This window comes from Pholcus phalangioides, unplaced genomic scaffold (genome assembly GCF_987345545.1).
Source record: "Pholcus phalangioides strain wild (caught in Gottingen) unplaced genomic scaffold, Ppha-v1.0 ptg000005l_1, whole genome shotgun sequence".
Taxonomy (NCBI): Eukaryota; Metazoa; Arthropoda; class Arachnida; order Araneae; family Pholcidae; genus Pholcus; species Pholcus phalangioides.
In genome coordinates, this window is record NW_028301598.1 from 7,119,335 (window position 1) to 7,140,940 (window position 21,606).

The 21,606-nt window shown below is 36.9% G+C and overlaps 1 protein-coding gene across 3 annotated transcripts in view; it reads left to right on the forward strand.

Annotated features, from left to right (window-relative positions):
• Window positions 1-21,606, forward strand: part of LOC149085814 (regulator of G protein signaling 7-like) — a 76,477-nt gene that overhangs the window by 46,242 nt on the left and 8,629 nt on the right. The window contains exons 9-15 of one of the 3 annotated variants that reach the window (XM_089232240.1): window positions 2,151-2,240; window positions 7,363-7,424; window positions 7,570-7,683; window positions 10,902-11,027; window positions 16,122-16,196; window positions 17,911-18,022; window positions 18,790-18,900. In XM_089232240.1, the coding sequence (XP_089088366.1) occupies window positions 2,151-2,240; window positions 7,363-7,424; window positions 7,570-7,683; window positions 10,902-11,027; window positions 16,122-16,196; window positions 17,911-18,022; window positions 18,790-18,900 (690 nt within the window). The remainder of the gene's footprint in view (window positions 1-2,150; window positions 2,241-7,362; window positions 7,425-7,569; window positions 7,684-10,901; window positions 11,028-16,121; window positions 16,197-17,910; window positions 18,023-18,789; window positions 18,901-21,606) is intronic. The other 2 variants (XM_089232241.1, XM_089232242.1) reach the window with 2 other exon arrangements.

A 21,606-nucleotide genomic window follows, 5' to 3' on the forward strand; every position in this document is an offset into this window, starting at 1 on the left:
AACTTTTCAAGTGACACTTTTGAAATGAGAGAGTGAGTAATAAATTATGAGTTCTACGTATCACGCATTTGCTAACAAAAAAAGCACTTTGCGCCCCAAAAATTTGAGATACCCTGCTACAGTACATTAATTTTTCTTCCAAATTTAACAAATACGCATTTGCATATACTACGTAGCACACACACTTCTATTTGCTGTAATTCTGATGCATTCAAATGGGGAAAAAAAAGGTTTCATCAAGAAAGAGCTAATGTGAACTACATGTGTGTTATGATGGAATTATTATGATAAGGATGTAGGCATTACCATTCAACCGATCAGAGGCATATTTATAGAGGGCTTAGCGGGCGGAAAATTTGAGAACTGAGTGGTTAAGGAAATTAGAGTAGAGTGGGAGAAAGGGTGGAAGAATTTTTATACCCCATATACAGGTGGGAAAACCATATAAATCCACCTCTGCCTAGAAAGTGAGGGACTAGGTTAGTGAGTGAACCTAAAGAGTTTGCAAGCATGAGAGTGACCAAAACAGTGTATATGCATTTGAATGACCAGAAGAGTAACTGAGGGACAAGGTCAGTGAGCAACAAAATGTGACCTTGAGTGTATGCAAGCTAATGAGTGACCTAAAGGTTTACATGGAAAGCAAGGGATCTGATCAATGAGTGACCAAGAAATTGGGCAAGCATGTAAAGTGGCCAAAAGAGTGACTTAGAGACTTATTTATGGGAACTGTGTGTGGGGGGGGGGGGGCTAAGTTGGCCAGGCCAATGAATTTGAATGATTGGTCAAGATAACCAGACTAGAATGGGAGACAGGCAGCAAAATTAGTGACCCACATAAACACACCTCAGCATCTGTTATACCATTGGGAACATGTTGATCCAAGACTTCTTTACACTTTTCTTCGAACTTTTTTCTTTTTGATCCGTGTAAGTTAGAAATTATCGATTCTCTGAAAAAGGATCAATAGATAAATATGATGAAGCCTTTTTATAAAAACATTTTGGACTCTACTAATAATGATGATAATATCAGTGCCCCAAATTTCACGGAAATCCTGTCACTTTGTACTGTTGCTGTGGTGGTTAAGTGGTCATAGTGAGGGACTCGCATCAGGGAGGGCCCAGGTTCGAATGCCACCGACGCCACACACACACAGTGCTGGTCCTTCTAACTAGGTTATGGCTCGCTGCGCTTTATCAATAAAGAGATTTTAGCAGGTGGTTGAAGAAGACCTGGGCCATGCTAGAAGGCTGTACACGTATGTGTTGTGAAAATAACATGAAGTGTGTTTCTGTGTAATGCTTGTTGAATAATTGTGTGGGTTTTAGGAATATCACTCTCTGTGACAAGACTTTTCAAAGGGAGATTGGCTCACATTCGCACCTCGAAGTTGGGACCCACAGAAAACCAACTTCAGCTGACCACCACTGTAGTAACAGTGGGGTTTGAACCTGGGTCCTCGTGATGCGAATCATGATACCATGACCACTCTCAGCCACCACATCGGCAATTCACCCACAGTGCTGAAGTTTTCTGTGGTTCCCAATGTGAAGCTGATCTCCCCTTAAAAAGTCTCATCACAGAGAGAACAGGCTAAAAATGGTATAATATTTAATCATTAAAACTTCACTCACAATTTGAAATATTGATGGCAACACTGAAGAATCAGACACACCATTTAAGTACTCAGGTTGTTAGGTACACTTTGTTCCAGACTCTGCCACAGTCTGAGTGGCGTGGTGGTAAGTTGCTCATCACCACTGTGAAGGTTGCTGTCAGGTCCTAGGTTCAAATGGGGGGGGGGGCAGAATATAGTTACCAAGATATTTTCTCTAACGAGCTGGAGGTGACCATGATAGATGGCACCTTCATTTCCAATCCAACTTGCTAATGGCAGTAAAATGCATATAGCGATATGGCTGGAGTTGGAGTTTGGTGTAGTAGACTCTGCTGCAAAGCTGGACTGGAAGAGATTTCAGCTATGGGATGAGTCTGGTGGCAGACTCCTGGTGTTCATTCATTCATGTTACTTTGTACTTATTTGTAGGACATATATAAATTTCGATATTTTCAAATTTTAAATAATTGAAAATATAGAAATAGACTCATAATCATATGGAATTTTTTTAAATTTAAATCTCATCCAGCATTTGCAGTGCTCTGTATCTGGAGGGAGGATAAGCCCCGGTGTTGCGGAAGGTGGCCACGGAGCTCCGGTAGAGGTCATCAAGGAAGAGGTAATACTACTAACTAAGAGAATGCTTTGTAGTGCAAGTGTAAATATTAGTAATCAGCAGCCCTGCACCTGCTGATAGCCCAACAAAAACCTTAAATTGAACATGAAGTAGTAATGATGATTAGCACGAACGCCCTACAAGATCAGATTCTCACAATCTAAAATAGTGCTTTATTAAAAATGGGTCCTCGGGCTATGTTTTAAAACTTGGTAGCAATATAATAGCAAGAGTTATAAATGTCAGACATATGAAATTAAAAAGCTGTATTCTATATAAGTTGTATACAGTCAAACCTTAATTAAATAAATCAGATAAAACCAAAACTTTTATTCGTTAAGAAATATGAATCAAAGAAATTGTATCAAGGTTGGGATTGATGCGAACATTCGTACAGGGACTTCTAAAAACAATCATTAAGTAGAGGAATTTTTTAAATCAGAATCAGTTATATATTGGGGTCCATCTGTATATGTACATAGAAAAATCACCCTTATAATATAAGCAGGGCTCCCACTCGTCCTACTTTTCCTACTTTTTGGTAAAATGTCCTACTTTTGTCCTACTTTCTCGGTTTTTTCCTACTTTTCCTACTTTTGTACCAAATCCTATCGACAAAATTTGTGTAATTGATTTTAATTGAGCAGGAAATCATTGATATATTGCCAAATATTATACAAATGTTGCAGAATGCAATTAATGATTCTGCCAAAGCAGAAGTTTTATCATTTTTAAGGTTATTTGGGGGTGGGGTGTATGTGGACCATTTGGTTTATTAATTTTTCATTTGCTTAGTTTGAGGGTTCAACAAGTATAGTAGTCATTAAAAACTGGATGGAAAAAATAATTTTGTATTTATTACTTCATGGTCTTGGACAGTAACTAACATTCATCATTCAAAATTATGGTGCAAATAGGTGAAACAACAGTTTGCATTTCAAGGCAGTTGGATGCATAGGCCTATTCTAGGTTTGGTGATTCTGATGCTACCCATTAGCATTTAGTTGTCTTCTGTATTTTTAAGGCATGAAGAGGCATAAACAATATTTACAATGCTCAACAAAGAGCTGGAAATTGAAGTGCTTCATTTGTCAAAAATGATTACACTGGCATTGAACAGTAAAATGTGAACAAATCCCTTTAAAAAATTATGGACAATGCAGTAAAACAGGTTCACCTTGCCTTATTTACATCAGATCTTGTAATGTACACATTTTGCACTGTGCTTTTGACAGTGGTCTCGAAGGAGCATCATTCTTAAAAAACGTACGTCTTCAAAATATGCTGTGCCTTGTCGAAGAGAGTTGACAAGCTCTGCACTTTGGAAGACTCCAAAAAAAGAATGTAATATGTATGAGGAGAGACAGCAAAGAATTATCTGTGGTTGCTAGTACACTGTTTTGGCCAAAAATTGGTTTTCTAACCAAGTCATTTATCATTCTGCTTTGGCTTGAGTCAATCTTATAGGATAACTGAAATAGTGCTATGAAAAAAAAAGTTAATTCAAAATTAATTTTTTTTTTTAAATTTGAAATTATTTTTTTGTAAAAAGTTTTTTTTCTGGGATTTTTTTCCATTATGCTATGATTATGTTGTCTAAGGGGGTTACTCTCCCCCATCCTACTTTTTAGTCCTTCGTTTTCCTACTTTTTCTCATTTTTTGAGTGGGAGCCCTGTATAAGGTGATAGGTGCTCATAGTATATATACACCAAAGCCCCCTCCCCCATCCATGAAAGAGGGGTTTATAGTACATACCCCTCTTTCATGGATGAGGAGGGGGTTTCAGTTTCTTCAAAGAGAAAAGGCACCCACTTGAGTGTCAACTGAAAAACCATTAGTCTCCGGGCTGCCCTATTTGCTGTGGGATCCCCTCAAGGGTATTAATAATTTTCTTCAATCCTTTTCTCAAAGTGTGAGCTGCTGTCCTTAGAGTTGTCACAGCAAGCTGGTGATATTGATATGTGTCTGTTTAGCCTTTGAAGTGGTTATTTGTTAGACTATTTGGGGGGGGGGGAAGTCCCAGATACATGTTCACTAGGGCAAAGGGAGCTGCAGAAGACAAACGTTTGAGAACCACTGCCTTATACAGTGGAATCTCTCTTTGATAGCATGGGTGAAGAAATTGAGGGATTGTAGGAGAGCAATGCCCCCCACCTTCCCAATATCAATGGGCTAACTGATCCTCCTCTTACAATATATTAATTGTACTGATGTCATCTTTGCAACCCCTTCCTCAAGGCTGCTTATGCTTAATAGACATTCCCTGTACCGGACACTTCCCATCCTCCCCAGCGCGACCCAACCCGCAAGGGTAAAACACTTATATCCCGGGAGGGACAGAGCCTGGGTCACGACTGGTCTGTCGGACACCTTCCATTAATAGACACCACTCTAAGTCCTGTGGAAATGTGGAAATAGGGCTTTAATGTGAAGTATTTAAAAAAATTTCTCCCAATTTGTATTTTTTGAAGTACTAAGCTTGGTGTGGCCACACCTGTCACACACCTCTAAGGAAGACTGATTAGCCTAGATCTCTAAAAGACAAGAGGAAAAATATTTGCGACACTAGAAGAAACCTTCAATGGAAAGATCGATCATTCATTACTTGACCCATAAAAGTTAAAAACCAACACGCTAGAGCAATTGTTTGATTTCGCCTGTTGCGATGTGGCAATACAGTGGAACTTCGGTTAACGAGCTTAATTCGTTCCTCCAACATGCTCGTTATCCGAATCGCTCATTATTAGAATCAAACTTCCCCCATAGGAAATAATGGAAACTTCGATAATACGTTCCACAATTATTCATTCACGTAAAAATGACTAATAAAAGCGGTGTTCAATCAATAATACAACAGAATAATAATATAATAAATAATGCAATGAAATAAAAAATAATGCCATAAATAAACATACAGTACCATAAATTGAGGTACCGGTTAAGAGATAGGTCGCAACGAGTTATGGTGAACGGGGAATTCTCTGGTTGGACAGACGTCACAAGTGGAGTTCCTCAGGGAAGTGTCCTTGGCCCCATACTTTTTTCACTTTTTATCGATAAACTCGATCAGGGTATCGATGGAATTACTAGCAAATTCGCAGATGATGTGAAGCTAATGGGGGTAATCGGGAATGAAAGCGATAGGGAGTTGCTCCAGACCAACTTAAACAAGATTGCAGCATGGGCAAATGAATGGAGCATGACGTTTAGCGTAGATAAGTGCATGGTCGCTCATTTTGGTTCGAACAACCCACGGTTCTCTTACGAGTTGAATGGTGTCACTATCCCGGATGCAACTAGAGTCACCGATTTGGGAATTCTCATTGACGAGCGACTTAAGTTTTCTGAACATTGTTCAGCGGTTGTCAAAAAATCGAATAAAATGCTTGGTCTCATTTTCAAAAAGGTCTCCTCGCGTTCTCCTAAAGTCATTCTTCCTCTTTTTCGAGGCTTAGTTCGTCCTGGACTGGAGTATGCTGTAAGGTTTTGGAGACCATACCTACAGAGGGACATAGACTTGGTTGAAGGGGTGCAGAGAAGAGCTACGCGTGTCCTTATTGGCACACAGGGCTTGAGTTATGAAGAAAGACTTCATTTTTTGAATATGTTTACATTGGATGAACGCAGGTGTCGAGGAGATATGATCGAAGTGTTCAAAATTTTCAATGGGATGGATAGGATGGACCATGAACTTTTAGTACACCGCCAATCGACTGCTTTTACAAGGGGACACCAGTATCGATTGGTGAGGGACAATGCAAGGTTATGGTGTCGCAGGGAATTTTTCTCCAATAGGGTTGTTAATAAATGGAATAGCTTACCCCCGGAGGTAGTAAATTGTAACACAATTGACACGTTTAAAAAGAAATACGATAAACATGTTGGGGTAAATCGAGAAGCTATCCATTCTTAGAATAAGACAACCATAAGTAATCTTTATGGGCATCGTATAATATTTTATCATGTGTATATATTGTTTGTAATTTGTGTTAATTGCATTTTTAATTGGGTTGCTGTATTTTTGAAACATATGACAACCATATTTTTATGGGCATCTTTTTATCAGCCACCTCGTTGGGCATTTTGCCTGTTGTGGCGTTGTATTTGTATTTGTATTTGTATAAATGGTAGTGTTCACAAATTAACTTACTCTAAACGATGAGCGAGAGGACGACTATCGTTTGGGACGATTTACAGACTCTGTTGTTTGCAAATTTGTTCTTTTGTGTGACTTTGAAAAAGAACCAACCTATCCAATGACACACTTGCCTCCTCTTTAGGATTTTGAGGAAATGGGAAATCACAATGTGTCGTTTGATAGATTCATTGCTCGCACACTGCTACAGCTTTATTTGAGTGGTTCTTTTCTACAAACTATTGCACAGATTCTTCCCATCTCGAATCTCATTTGAAGTGAAGGACTTTTCATTTCTCTCTTCCTCAGACAAGATACTGTCCATAAACAATTGCTGTTGCATGTAAATGGGATCATCAGTTCATCTACTGTCAACTCCTGGCCATGTCCTATCCCCTGAGTTCTTGAATGTCATCCTCATGCACCTCCAGTCCCGTGGTCTGCCCCAAGAACATAATCTTCGACAAATGGGGACTCCTGCTCATGAGCTAGCCCCTCAAAGTCACGTTCAATAAAGCAATCAGTCAACAGTTTTCTCCAAGCAGAAATTCTGAAAAAACTTCACGTGCACATACTTATGGTTACATTGCTACATCTGCCAGTTTCATACCGTAAACAGTCACGCTCGCATGTGTGTTCATTTTCCGAGTGAAGTAAGCTGACCAGAGAATATTATCCACATTTCCACAGTGCGTGTGTGAACGAAAGCTAAAACCATCGACTCAGTTATGATAACATGAAAATAAATAAACGGAGTGTAATTTGTGCTCATAATGCGAATCATTGCTTGTTAAGCGAATCAAACTTTGTTCAAAATTTTTGCTCGTTAACTGAAGTTTCACTGTAGTTGTAAAAATTTCACCGTTTTTATCACCATTTTATTTCCACCTACTTTTCTCCCAGAAAAGTGGGCCACTTATAATATCTCTTGTTATAGTCACCCAATAATTAGCGAAAGTGTTAATGAGAAAAATTTCTTTCTCTTACAGATAGACGTGCTGAAGAGTCGGTTGGACAGAAGAAATGTCAAAATGTCCAAGGCAGCTGATTCGTGAGTTTGATTTCTGTTTTAGTGCATAAGTCCCTTTGGCACATGAATATAAATTTGGAAATTTTGCTATACGAAGAGTAGATAAATCAAATAAGATGGATTATGTTATTATTATTACGAGGTCTTATTTTTGTTTCTATGGCAGATATCTTAATTACTACGAGATGTACCAGGAATATGACGCATTCCTGGTCATGCCTGAACCAACGAACCCATGGATTTCGGACAGCACAGAATTCTGGGAACTCGAAAAGCAAACGTGAGTAAATTCCATTAAATTATTCCTATCCACAAATCGGGTTCACTTTCCAATCCCCTTAACTTTAGACCAATAGCAATCATTTCTCCTGCCATAAAATCTTCGAACATATTGTAGCAAAAGAAGTCCATATCCACTTAGACTCCAACTTTCCCCCCCAACCAATGCGGCTTTAGACAATCTCTCTCTACTATCTCTCAATTGGCCCTCTTCATCCACAACCTCTCGGGAGCCATTGATAAAAACCTACAAACTGACATCGTTTTCCTAGATTTCTTTAAAGCCTTTGATAAATTTCCCCATGATAAACTTCTCCTTAAACTCTCATACCTTGGCCTCAATGTACAATTACTTAATTGAGTGGAGGCTTTCCTAAAACATCGTAAACAGTTTATCCATTTTAATGATTATAACTCTTCATCTGCCCCTGTAAAGTCTGGGACCACCCAAGGATTGGTCCTCTTCCCGTTACTTTTCTTAATTTACATCAGTGGCCTTCCAGAATCTCTCAACTGCACCACCAGATTATTTGCTGATGACTGTTTAAGTTACCATATCATTCACCATGAATCTGATCAAGAACTTCTCCAACATAACCTGGCTTCTATCGTGGACTGGTGTTCTTTATGGCAAATGCCAATCAATATCTCAAAAACGGTGCACATGAAAGTTACTCGCAAATTACTTCCTCTTGAATACTCATACTCCATAAATAATTTAACGTTATCCCAAGTTTCTCAAATCAAATACTTTGGTGTCATAATTTCAGCTGACCTAAGCTGGAACAAACATGTTGCCTACATTTACCAGAAGTACCTAAACAAACCTTTCTTCCTCTGCCACAACCTTAAACACTCTACTCGGGATATCAGACTACTCTGTTACCAAACTTATATCTCCCCATTCTTTCCTATGCCACCCAGTAATACACTACCCCCTACACCTCCAGTAATATAGACAAATTTGAATCAATCCAAAACAAATCCACCCAATTTGCTCACGACTGCTGGTCATCTTTCGTTTCCATGTCTGAACTTAAAAACAAACTTCTCACCTCCCTCTCTTTACTCTTCATCTCATTTCTTGATTAACATTGGTATATAAAATTTTCCATGGTCAATTCAACATAGATACTTCTGGTATCTTAGCCAAACCATATTACATCTCTAGAAGACTCGACCATTCCCTTAGAATAAAACCAATTTTCGCTTCCACTGACTGCTTCATACAGCTTCTTTCTCATACCATTTGTAAATGGAACAAACTCCCAAGCTCTATTGTCGAATCCCCCCCCCCCTCTACCACTAGTTTTTTTGTCCAGTATCAAACAATATCTTTGTTATTTTCAATTGTATCCTTTTGTATAAGCCCCAGGGCCAACAATATTGTATAAATAAATTAAATCCCTTCACCTCCACCACCTCATAATTAAATTTATCAATGGGGAGGTAGAGATAATGATGAGATAGTCAATAAAAAAAAAAAAAGATGTCAAATAAAATATATCACACAAATTATTCCAGCTTCTTATTCGGTGAGCAAAATTTTTGCGGTAATACACGATTATAGATAAGGTCAACATACGCTAGAAAATGAAGAATGCTTGAAATGCCTAAGATCCTTAGACATTAGATTACAATATATTAATGTAGTCTTGCGAGATGATGGGGTGTTGACAGTTGACCTGATTTCCACATGAGAGATCAGAGCATTTGCCCAGGCTGTTATATAAATTGAAATCATAGTTACCCAAACTTTTTTGTTTGGGTAACTATTGGGAGGGAAGTGAACCTCCCTCCCAATAGTTATCCTTCAAAAATTTTCTCTCCTCATCACCCCTTAACTCAAGTCAACCCATAGGATCCTATACAAAACCCAAAGCTTCTACTATCCACCTGGACCATTCCATCACATCCCCCACATGGGGGGCAATGTTGTCCACTTTGGGAAACACTCATTTAGACCATGTGCATTCACTGACCATCCGAGAGGTTTTCAAATTGTGAGGTGTGTCTCCTCCCAGGGAGCTGCTGTAGTTTCCTGGGGAAGTCACCATACCTTCCAAATTTTGTTTTGCTACTCAGCGATAAACTTTTTTTTAAGGCACTACCTCAATAAAAAAAAATAGAGCACATGGACACCCATGCAAATATTTGTGTTGGTGCATGAAATCAACACATAACTAACTAATATTTTCTGCAACATTTATATCGGCCGATAACAAGAGAATCTAACTGCTTGTTAGGTAATCAAAAAATCAATGATAACAGAGCAACTTAGAACATTGTGAATAGTGAGTGAGAAAAAGTGTGTGAGCAAAACGAAAATGACACATCACTTTATATACATTCGATGAGGTCATGAGTTCATAGTTGCAGTTCCTTGATCACTAAGTTGCCACTATTGCAAATTCAAAGGAATCATGAGTGAATTTTGGAAGCTCATTGAAGCTTCTCCATTGAAAAATTGTAAAAAAACCATGGACTAACCAAATAGTTTAACTCAGTCTCATGGAAGGCCTGAATGGTTTCAGCCTACCAGATTTCCCCCCAAAGCAAATAAAACCTTCAGAGTTTGAGAGTCCCTTATTATTTGAAACACATTCATTTCTCTAATATACAGTGCAGTGCATTCAATTTAAAATTGTGCACACAGGGTAAGCATTGTGTATACAGGATGAACAGCACCTAATCTGCCAAACAAAGGGAGGGAGGGGTTGATAGACGAGCCCAAGTGGGACATGAAACATAGTAACCCTAACCTATCTCTAACTGTTTTCACGTTAAGGTGGAAAATTGATTATGGAAGGGAAATTTATCAATTCTGAAGAAAAAAAAATTGTGAAGTTTATGAAAGACCTACATGTAAACTGACCACATATTTTGATAAAGCAGGAAAAAATCCTATAAGGTGGCGCACCACCTCTGTCAGGATATCCGGATTTATTGTCAGTAATGTCTGTTAAGGGCGTCACAGTGAACTGTTCATATTGATGTGTGCTGCCTATTCAGTGCCATGAAGTGGTCCTTTTTGAGACTATTATAGGGAGCTGTGGATAAACGATAGCTAAGGCAAGAAGGAAAATGTTTGAGAATCATTACTGTGTGTACAATGATTATTACATGGCCTGCAATTTTAAATTGATCGCTTATATTCAAAGTGTTTATTGTCACTGGAGGAGAGATACAGAAAATAATTTTGATATTTTATTCAAACAGGAAAGACATTCCAGCCAGAAGGGTTCGCCGCTGGGCTTTCTCCATGAAAGAGCTTCTCCGGGATCCAGCCGGAAGAGAACAATTTTCAAAGTTCCTTGAAAAAGAATTTTGCACTGAAAACTTAAAGTGAGCATGACTGATTATCATCATTTACTCATTTTCTCTCCCCGAAATAAATTCTCAGAATATTACTTGAAGTTTTTTGTATTGGTTATATTGTTCAAATAATTTTTTTCACAAATAAAGTAATGATGGCCTTTAGAAACATTCTGATTGGAAGAAATCGCATGGCTAGTTCAGTGTTCCCAGCAACTTGTTGGAAAGTCAGGAAAATGAGAAATGGTCAGAGAAAATGTTAAATATTTGGCACATAAGTCAGGGAAATGTGCAAATATTTGATAAGATTCAGGGAAAGTTTTTTTCTGTGAAGTGAAAAAGACAAACTCTAAACACAAAAATTTTCAATTCAGAAGGTCATTTGAATTATATTTCTTTCTTCTGGAGTTTTTGTCTGAGAAAGTCAAAGGAAATGATCAACCAGATTTTGCTGGGAGAACCCTGCTGTTTGAACCATTTTTTTATATACATCCCCTCCTATTAATTTTGTCCTATGAGCTGTCTAACTACCGAAAATCGCCTACTACCATTCTTTCAATTGGGTTAATATACAATTATACAAATTGGTTTAAAAAAATTCATGATGAACTTTTAAAGGGATTATAAAGAACATAAAAATAAAACAAATTCACACTGAAACGTCACCTGAAGGTGATAGGATGCACCACCGGAAAAATGCTTTATGGGGGGTTCAATCAGAGGGTTTCTTTTTTCTCTGTGTGTAACTTTCAAAGCATACAAAAAGTGGCTGTGTTTTATGATTTGTGTGCTTCATGTTGCTTTCTGCCATGATGGTCCAGTCACCATTGAGCATTCTTTTATGACCATAAAACTTCATATACTTGCATTTTTCAATATATGGCCAAGTTGGGGCCAATTTCTGCATTCCACATAGATAAGTGGGGGCATTTTCCCGGGATTCCCAAATTAAAACAAAATGAGGGCACTGGCTAACAAAACATTTTTGAACTTGGTCATGGGCGGGGGGGGGGGGGCCTAATACCAACTTTTCCCCCCTTCCTGCCCTGAATTTGAAGTTGAGCTGTAAATATATGTCACTCATGCATAACTACCAATACCACCAATTGGCCATTCTTGCTATGAGGTCCTTTTCAGAGGTAACAGACAGGTGTTTCTTACGCTATGATTTTAAGATCTCCAATGGCACACACACACACAAACCACAGTGGCTCTTATATCAAGGCGTTTATGAAGTATTATTTCCCCTAGCTCTCAAATGAATGGAGCATGACGTTTAGCATTGATAAGTGCTTGGTCGCTCATTTTGGTTCGAACAACCCACGGTTCTTTTATGAGTTGAATGATGTCACTCTCCCGGATGCAACTAGCGTCACCTATTTGGGAATTCTCATTGACGAGCGACTTAGGTTTTCTGAACATTGTTCAGCGGTGGTCAAAAAAGCAAATAGAATGCTTGGTCTCATTTTCAAAAAGGTCTCTTCGCGTTCTCCTAAAGTCATTCTTCCGCTTTTTCGAGGATTAGTTTGTCCTGGACTGGAGTATGCTGTAAGGTTTTGGAGACCATACCTACAGAGGGACATAGAATTGGTTGAAGGGGTGCAGAGAAGAGCTACGCGTGTCCTTATTGGCACACAGGGCTTGAGTTATGAAGAGAGACTTCATTTTTTGAATATGTTTACATTGGATGAACGCAGGTGTCGAGGAGATATGATCGAAGTGTTTAAAATTTTCAATAGGATGGATAGGATGGACCATGAACTTTTAGTACACCGCCAATCTACTGCTTTTACAAGGGGACACCAGTATCGATTGGCGAGGGACAATGCAAGGTTAAGTTGTCCAGGGAATTTTTCTCTAATAGGGTTGTTAATAAATGGAATAGCTTACCCCCGGAGGTAGTAAATTGTAACACAATTGACACATTTAAAAAGAAATACGATAAACATGTTGGGGTAAATCGAGAAGCTATCCATTCTTAAAATACGACAACCATAAGTATTCTTTATGGGCATTGTATAATATTTTATCATGTGTATATATTGTTTATAATTTGTGTTAATTGCATTTTTAATTGGGTTGCTGGTTTTTTTTTAAATATATGACATCCATATTTTTATGGGCATCTTTTTATCAGCCACCTCGTTGGGCATTTTGCCTGTTGTGGTGTTGTATTTGTATATTTGTACTGGACCTTCTATTAAACTCAGGTGGGGATTGCAGTCATGCTTCTCTCTCACACACGCACATCAAATCACATAACCACCTAAACAGCCTCTTTCCCTTCTTCAGGGCCGGAAATAGGTGGGCAACTTTTCCGGGCATAAAAATTTAGTGGGGGGGGGGGCAATTTTTAGGCGAACACAGAACACAGTTATAAATTTATCAAATTCCAAATTGTTGGAGGCGGCAAGACATACAAAACTCCTAGTTACGGCCCTGTCTTCTTCATTAGGTTTTAAAATTGTAAAGTTAGCCTGTAAGCCACATTGATGACATGTATGTCGAAATATTTTTTATTCTGGTGTGCTGACCAGAATGGAAATCTACGATTTTCTATGTAAAGATGGTAGAATTGGATTTTTGGTTTTGACTTCTTTCTCTCAATCCACTATGAGTTTCTTGATCACCCATTCCTCCGCCCTTCCAAACTTTCTGCCCTGGGCTAAAGCCCACTTAGCCCCTCTGTAAATATGGCACTGGCAAGTCAATTTAAAAAAAAAATTCTCCATCTTCTCTCAAAGTGTCTACACGTATATTTGAATCACTTTGTGTTTTTATCTAATCACTATCTCCATGGAGAATAAACATAAAACCGAATTGAATTAGAGAATCTGAAATATATGCTTGTAAATTCATTTCATAATGGTAATTAGTCCAGTAAATTTAGGCCCAAAACAGGATCAATATGGCACAATTTATAATTAGCTGAAATTTTCAGGATAAGTTTCTGGATAGGTGTAGAATGGATCCTGAAAAATACCCTAATTTCTCATGCGCGCTTCCATCCAAAATGGCAGATCAAAGATGGCAGAGAAGCACTTTTTGTCGTAATTGATTTTTTTCCCCATATCCCAGTCAAAACTCTCATTTTTCAATTCTGGAAAAACCTGTGTACTCTGCAAGAATGCTTATTTTGATTTATACCTAGGTTTACTCAATAAAAAAATTATAAATGAGCTGAAAATTGATTTATTTGATGTCAACATGAAAAATTTTCCTGGTTAAAAATTCAATGTTGATCTGTTTTCACCTCATAACATTGAAACTAACGAGAAACTTTAGAAAGTGCTTTGATTGTTTTTTGTTGTCCTAAGTGGGAGGACTGTTTTTTTTTTAAAAATCACGTAACTATTTTTTCTCCTAATTGCTCAAATTTAATTAAGCATTAATGCATGGCAGCATACATAACATGCAGATGAAGCCAAGGAGTGTGACGTCATTCAACCTGCACTGTATATAAGTAGCGAGCTGCGATCGACTACTTGCTTACTTACTTTTTACTGGTCACTTACCTGTACGCATGTTGGCATTGTGTTGCTAATATGTTCTGTTAGTATGCTAAACTAATAATTTTCTGTTGTTGTTAATTAAACCTAAGTTGTTGTGTTACAACTCTGAGTCTCATCTTTGGAATCAGATGTATCGAGTATCTCTACAAAGGTTTCTTCAATAGTCCCTGTAAATGATTTTATATATCATTGTGTTATTCCATCATTGAATATTACAAAAGTGGCAATTGGGCACCTAAAGTGGTTAGCCTAGTGAACTTGGAGTGTGCTCTAATCAAGTGATCCCAAGGTCCACGCAATCTTCAGGTGTAATATCATCGGACATTCAAGGTGCTTTCCGATCCAGTCAAGCCTCTCTACATTTGATGGGCATCCTTGCTACAGGTCCAGTGAGTCTAGTCAGCGCTGTTAAGTTTTAAAAGAATTTACACCCTTTCAATTTTACACACTTGTATTTGGAATTTAATAATTATACAAATTTATGCAACTAAATGTTAATCAGAGTAAATTTGCACAATCTCTATACAGAGAAAAAAAAATTTGGTTTTAAAAATTTGCTGCATAATTCCAATTTCTGCCATGCTGCAAGAAAATACTGTTCAAGGAGCTCATAATGAAGTTGCCATATCACAAGTCGCATTTAAAGCTCCCTAATTTTGGAAGGCCGATCCGGAATTATGGTTCATTCAATTAGAATCACAATTTGTGAATTCCGGTATTACAGCTGACTCGACAAATTACCATTGTGTAATCGCAGCTTTGGAATGTGATATTCTAACTCTTATTAGTGACATAATTCGCCAACTGCCCGAATCGATGATGTATGAAACCTTTAAAAAAAAGGATTATCAAAAATTATGGCGATTCACAAACTTCTAAATTAAAAATTTTATTAAAGGATTTAGAGCTAGGTGATAGGCAAGCCATGCACCTATTACGATCTATGCTTTTGTTTTAAGCAAAGCATAAATCGCTTAGACTTTTCTATCTGTGAACCATTTGGGGCGAATGTACAAACACACTTTTTCAAACTAAAGGTAGGATGTTGTGCAAAACAAAGAACAGCTTCTTACTAAATTCTTCCCATTGACTTACCACCCCAACCAGTGTCTCTCAAAACATCAAAGTTAGTTCTCCGAAAACAAGGAACCAGTCTTTTGTTATCAACCTTACCCGAGGAAAAGTTACAGTGAAATCTGACTATACGATGATCACTGGAAGAAAACTCTTCCTCCCCTCCCCTCGAAACATGTTCAACAAGATCCTCAGACCTAGTAAGAACTAAATCCGAAATAGCAATACCCCTGGTGACTTCTGATACATGCTGATACAAAAAAATTTCGAACACCAACTTGAGAAAGTCTCATTCTGATCTCTAGCTGAAAGGTGCTCCCAATAGATACCTGGGTATTAAGACAAAAAGTGCTTGGCGGCCATCTTTGATCCACCATTTTAGATGGAAGCGCACATGAGAAATTAGGGGACTTTTCAGGATCCACATCCTACACCTATCCAGGAGCTAATCTTGAAAATTTCAGCTAATTATAAATTTGTGTCATATGAAATCCTAAATTTACTGGGCTAAATGCTAACATTTGCCTAATGTCATCAGGTTCTGGGACGCCGTTCAAGACCTAAAGCATGTTCACAGCAAAGACGTCCCTGTCAAAGTCCAAGAGATATGGAAGTGAGTTCTTATATTTTATTATCATCATTGTTTTGTGAATTTCCACCCAAACTTTGCATCCATCGTAAAATAGTTAAGGCCATAAGTCGAACACATCTTCTATGTTTGGTAAACATGACACAGCATCTGTATGATTCATTAGCATTATCATTTACTGAATGACTTCTGCTATCCATAGGAATGTATGTCAGCATAGAAATTCAATACAAATTCCTTATAGAAATTTTTATGAGGTGCCTGCCTTGTACATAGTAGTAGTGACATGATGACAAAGTTCTAAATACAGTGAAACCTTGCTACGATGATACTCAGTGTAACAGTAAATTTCTCTGCCATGATATTTTTTGGAAATGTACATACTTTAACGTTTCTCAATATAACTATAATTCCATTACAACAATGTTTTTTCTGGGTCTGCAGAGTATCTTTATATCAAGATTTCACTATATGTGAATAACATAATATGATAACTGTAGTTTTTCAAAAAAACATTCCCATCCACAGTGGATACTGCTTCTACAATACAATGTAAGACACAGCACCACTGCTGCAATTGAAAGAGACTACAGAAATTGTTCCATAATACATTGGAAAACATACTTCTTACACAGTGAAACCTTGCTACAACAACGAAAGCATTTTTAAAGGATTGATACAAACTGGCACTGCCATCATCCCTATTTTGAAGTAAAAATGACAAATACAATACATACGAAAAATTGGCTTATATGAAGAGATATCGATGTTCAAGGAAGGAAAATTCATCTCTGCCCCTCACAGTGAACTCAAAGCCTGGTCTCTCTCGTGTGCCGGGAGAGTGCTATACCATTAAGCTATTAAGGCAGATAGAATATTCCCTCCTTGGAGTGTATATATACATATATGCATGCTGAATGGCTGTGTGTGATGGGTGGCAGCCACATTCTGGCAACAGTCCCGGGGGAGACCAGATGATTTTTCTTTCTGAGTTAACCATGGCATAATGTCCATAAAATATGTTTCCTTGATTCCGCTAATATCTCACAAATGACATCAAGGCCACCAGATGGCAACATATATGTAGAGAAAGACGTTCTCTCCACTTGTTAATACAATACATACAGCCAGTTTTCCATATGAATTGTATTAACAAGTGGATATGCTGTTTTTCTCTATATAAAATAAAAAATACCTGAATTTTCATATTATGTAAGTATCAATACTGAAGGTCTTATTGCGTTTTGCAGAGAGAATTTTTCAAATGGGAGACTAACTCTTTTAAATTATTACTACTACTAAAACATCCCAAAGCAGAATATACAAAAAATTGTGACGTACATTGCAGAACAATCTTGGGAAGAATTATAATAAAAGAAGGAAAAATAACTCTTTTGTTAAGAAAATACTATTATTGCAGAACATTTTCAGTCAGCTGAGGGCTCATTGCAAAACATTTTGTTTTGGAACCAAACCATACATAAACCCTGCGATTAAAATTTTTTCCTTCCAAAAGCTTCACCATAAATATTCAACCCACACAGATGGGTGTGATTATCTCTCCTGCTTTATGAAATTAGAATTATATTGGGACTATGCAAGAGGTGATCAGAACTTTGCCGTCCGGGATATGTTTTGTTTGTATGAAAGAATCATTTAATCAAAATGATATTAATGAAACAATAAATGCTAATAAATTTCTGTTCTCATCATCTGACCATTCTTCACCATTTTGCAGTGAATACCTGTCTCAAGACGCCAACTGCCCAATCAACATTGATTCTAAAAGTTTTGAGATCACGAAGAAAAATATGGACAATCCAAACAGATGGACGTTCGAAGAATCTGCGGTAAATAAGGAACTGTTTTTTTTATCCAACTAATTACAAAGATTAGTGAATAACAATAGCCTTCAAATTGTATGTTGACTTACCCCAATAATACATCTCTAGGGGTTTATCAGACACCCTACCACGTATTAAGTGCATTCATCCTTTCAACCCAAGCGCATGAATTCTGAGGACTCTATTAAATAGCTAAGTTTAAAGTTATGTTCCTAATGCTGCTGAAAAATAATCTGTATGTTAGTAGATTCAGTTGTTTTTTATTTAAAAAAAATTTATTACCAAGTCTCATGCACAATTTTGAATGACTCTCAAAATGTTGTGCAAGTTTGCCTCAGAATCAATTAATGGTCCACATGAAAACAAAATTAGATGCCATTTGGACTAAATAAGTGATTTAGCCATCAGAATTATTGAAGAGTAATAAAGTAAGTAACGAAGCAGTTTTCAGTGACCATGACATTTATTCTTGGTTCCGAAATCACAGAGCTGGTGAAGACAACAATGAAAACAATTCAAAGAAATAGATATGTTTATGCAGATTTGAATTTTAAAACAATCCTTTCTCCATATTTCAACTGGGGCTTATTAGTAACATGAACATTGGAATTTCATTGGCCTAATTAGCGTCCCCCAAGCATCCAAATTTTTATGTACATGAGCATTTAGATCACAAAATGAACATCCATTAGTGTTGATGTTACTTTTTTTTTAAATTTTGTCTTGAGCACTCATGAATATACTTTAGTATTTGATTATCATCTATTTTTCAGGCCCATCTTTATCAGTTGATGAAGAGCGACAAATACTCGAGGTACCTTAGATCAGAAATGTACAAAGAGTATCTAAATGGGATGAAGAAAAAGGTGATTCCACAACCTCTAGTATGTAGCAATATTCAAACGTGTGAACAAAAAATATATATATGCGAGTGTATATATGTGCTTCGCAATACTTCCTTGATGCATCATCATTTATGAAGGTTACGCAATTCCAAACCAAACAAACAGTAAATCTTGACAAACTATTAAAAAATTTATACTCATGATGTATCTTTATAAAAAGAATACAGGGTTTTTGCATATGTTGAGGATTTCCTGATGTCCAATGGCATTTCAGAGTCACCTAGCTTCATAAATGCATTTCAAAGTGATACCACATCATGATGTGATATCAAGATATTGGATCACTTTAAAAACATTAAACTATTACAACCATAGGTCCATGATGAAATTAGATTTGATCAATGCTTTAGTGTTCCTTCTCAAGGCAGACTTTTTCTTCAAGCCCCTTTGAAAATGTTATGCGCAGAAAAAGGAGGAGTCTGCAAAATGAGAGGACCTCCAACTCTCGTTTTACAGATCATTTTAAACAATAAAATGTCAAAATTTCTAAGAAATGTGCAAAATAAGTGTAAATATTTTACCCTTTCTGCACAGGACCCCCCGGAGCATTGCTCCAGTTGCCATAGCCTAGTTACAGGCTTGCTAACTGACTGAGGCATGAACATGTTTACATGAGGTTGATAGTGGCAAGCAAAGCAAAGTGGGGAGGAGACTCACTAGGGAATATGTCTTGTTCTTTTAGTGGTACCCAAACTGCTACGGCTACACTTTTCCTTAACATCTGCAAACAAACTCATAAGTTGCTATGTGACAATAGGAACAATTAAATGCTCCCTCCGCCCTCATGAAAAGTTGCATATAAAGGTTAAGGACCTGTGTTTCAGCATCTAACCCAGACTGTCTGTCTTTGTGTTTTAGTTGCCAAATCTAGCCAGTGGATTTTTTATTTAAAAGAAAGGAAAGCTTTATTGAAATTGATTATCACTCTAGAATATTGAATATATCTCATTTCTTGTTACAATAATCTTGCTAGAAGGAATTTGTTTGCAGTGTTGAGTGTGTGTCTGTGAAATATTTATTCAGTAGAGTGAAGAATTTTGGAATTATTTATTTATTAATTTATCAATACCATCCACATGAGAAAGTTCTAAAATGTTGAACTGCCTGACATAAGTTTTGATGATTGAGGCCAAGATCTGCTTTTGCCTTTGCATTGAATTTATCTTGTTTGCTCTTTATGTGTGTGTTTGCTCTCATATGTATGTTATGGTAAATGTGATAAATGCAAATGTCTCGGTAAGTTTGATAAATTTATCACTTTTACTGGCAATTATACATAATACTCAAGCAATCATTGGTAAATTTGATAAATACTAAAACATTTTATATGTAATGAGATAATTTGATAAAATGATATCTACTATCGGGGTATGATCATGAAACGTGTTGAATGAGAGTTGATTATATCAAAGCCTGATTGTAGGTGTGGTAGTCCAGGTTGATAAGATACTCGCCTAAAGTACGAAAGGATGTTAAGAGGTGTTGCAAGTTCGATACCCAGTTCATTCTTTTCAGAAACTTTTCTGACATAAGAGGCACAACACAAACGGCGACATGACCACAGAAAAAAAAGACTGCTACCGCAGGGAGTGAGTATAAAAAAGGCTGCTGATCGGAATCAGCAATAAATTGTAGGTCTTGGCCCAAGGGCTAATTTGTTAGTCCTTGTGTGCATAAAATGACCGTCATGTAACAAAAATGAACAATGATCAAATGATTGTAGAATTCGTCAAATGGGGGCTAATTATATCAGGGTGTGTTTGTATCTGCACAAAAACTCTTAAAAATTTGCTAAATCAAAAAAATTGGTAAATGAGAGTACGCTATATCAAGTTCAGACTCTGTCTCACAAATACGGTCATAAAAATAATAAATCTTATCCACACTGGGCAATGGGACTGATTTATCATACTTACCAACACAAAATGGTGATTATGTATAATAACTGCAAAAGTAATAATAACCGCAAAGTAATGAGTTTAGTATGATTTATTCTGTATAGCAGAGATGCTTGGATATTTATAATAACCAGTAACAAGTAATAATTCTTTTAGTATTTATTAAATTTACCAACGACACTTGGGTATTTTGCATAATCACCAGTAAAAGTGATGTAAATTTAGGGAAATTTATCAAATTTTAAAAAAAACGGAAATTACGCATAATAACTGGATTTATCACATTTACCGTAACATATATATACAGTCGATCCTGCTTATAATGTTCCCAATTAGTATGTTTTATTTTCATTGTTCTAACTCTTAATTCTCATCAAGATTTTCTGTTCAAAGTGTTTCCCGCTTATAACATTTTTTCATGACAGTTTTTTGAGAAACATTATAAGCGGGATCCACTGTATATGAAATTTGATAATTTGTGAAGTTGTCCTAGAAAAACCGTGACATACCACTTTGCTAAGATCAGTTGAAGCTCTACAAATAAATTTCAGAAACTCTTGCTCTGGAATGCTATCACAGCTGCCATGCTAATACTCTTAGTAGTTTTCCCTTTTAATATTTCCTTTATCTTGAAGTAAACAAATTAGTCATATGGACCATGACACACAAAAACGATGAATATCATTCTGTAAAGTCAGCTTCTTATGGAAGTCTGATGAATTTTACAGGAACTCAAATAACACGAACCCATTTAACCAATTAACAGTTCTATGGTTGGGCTATCTCA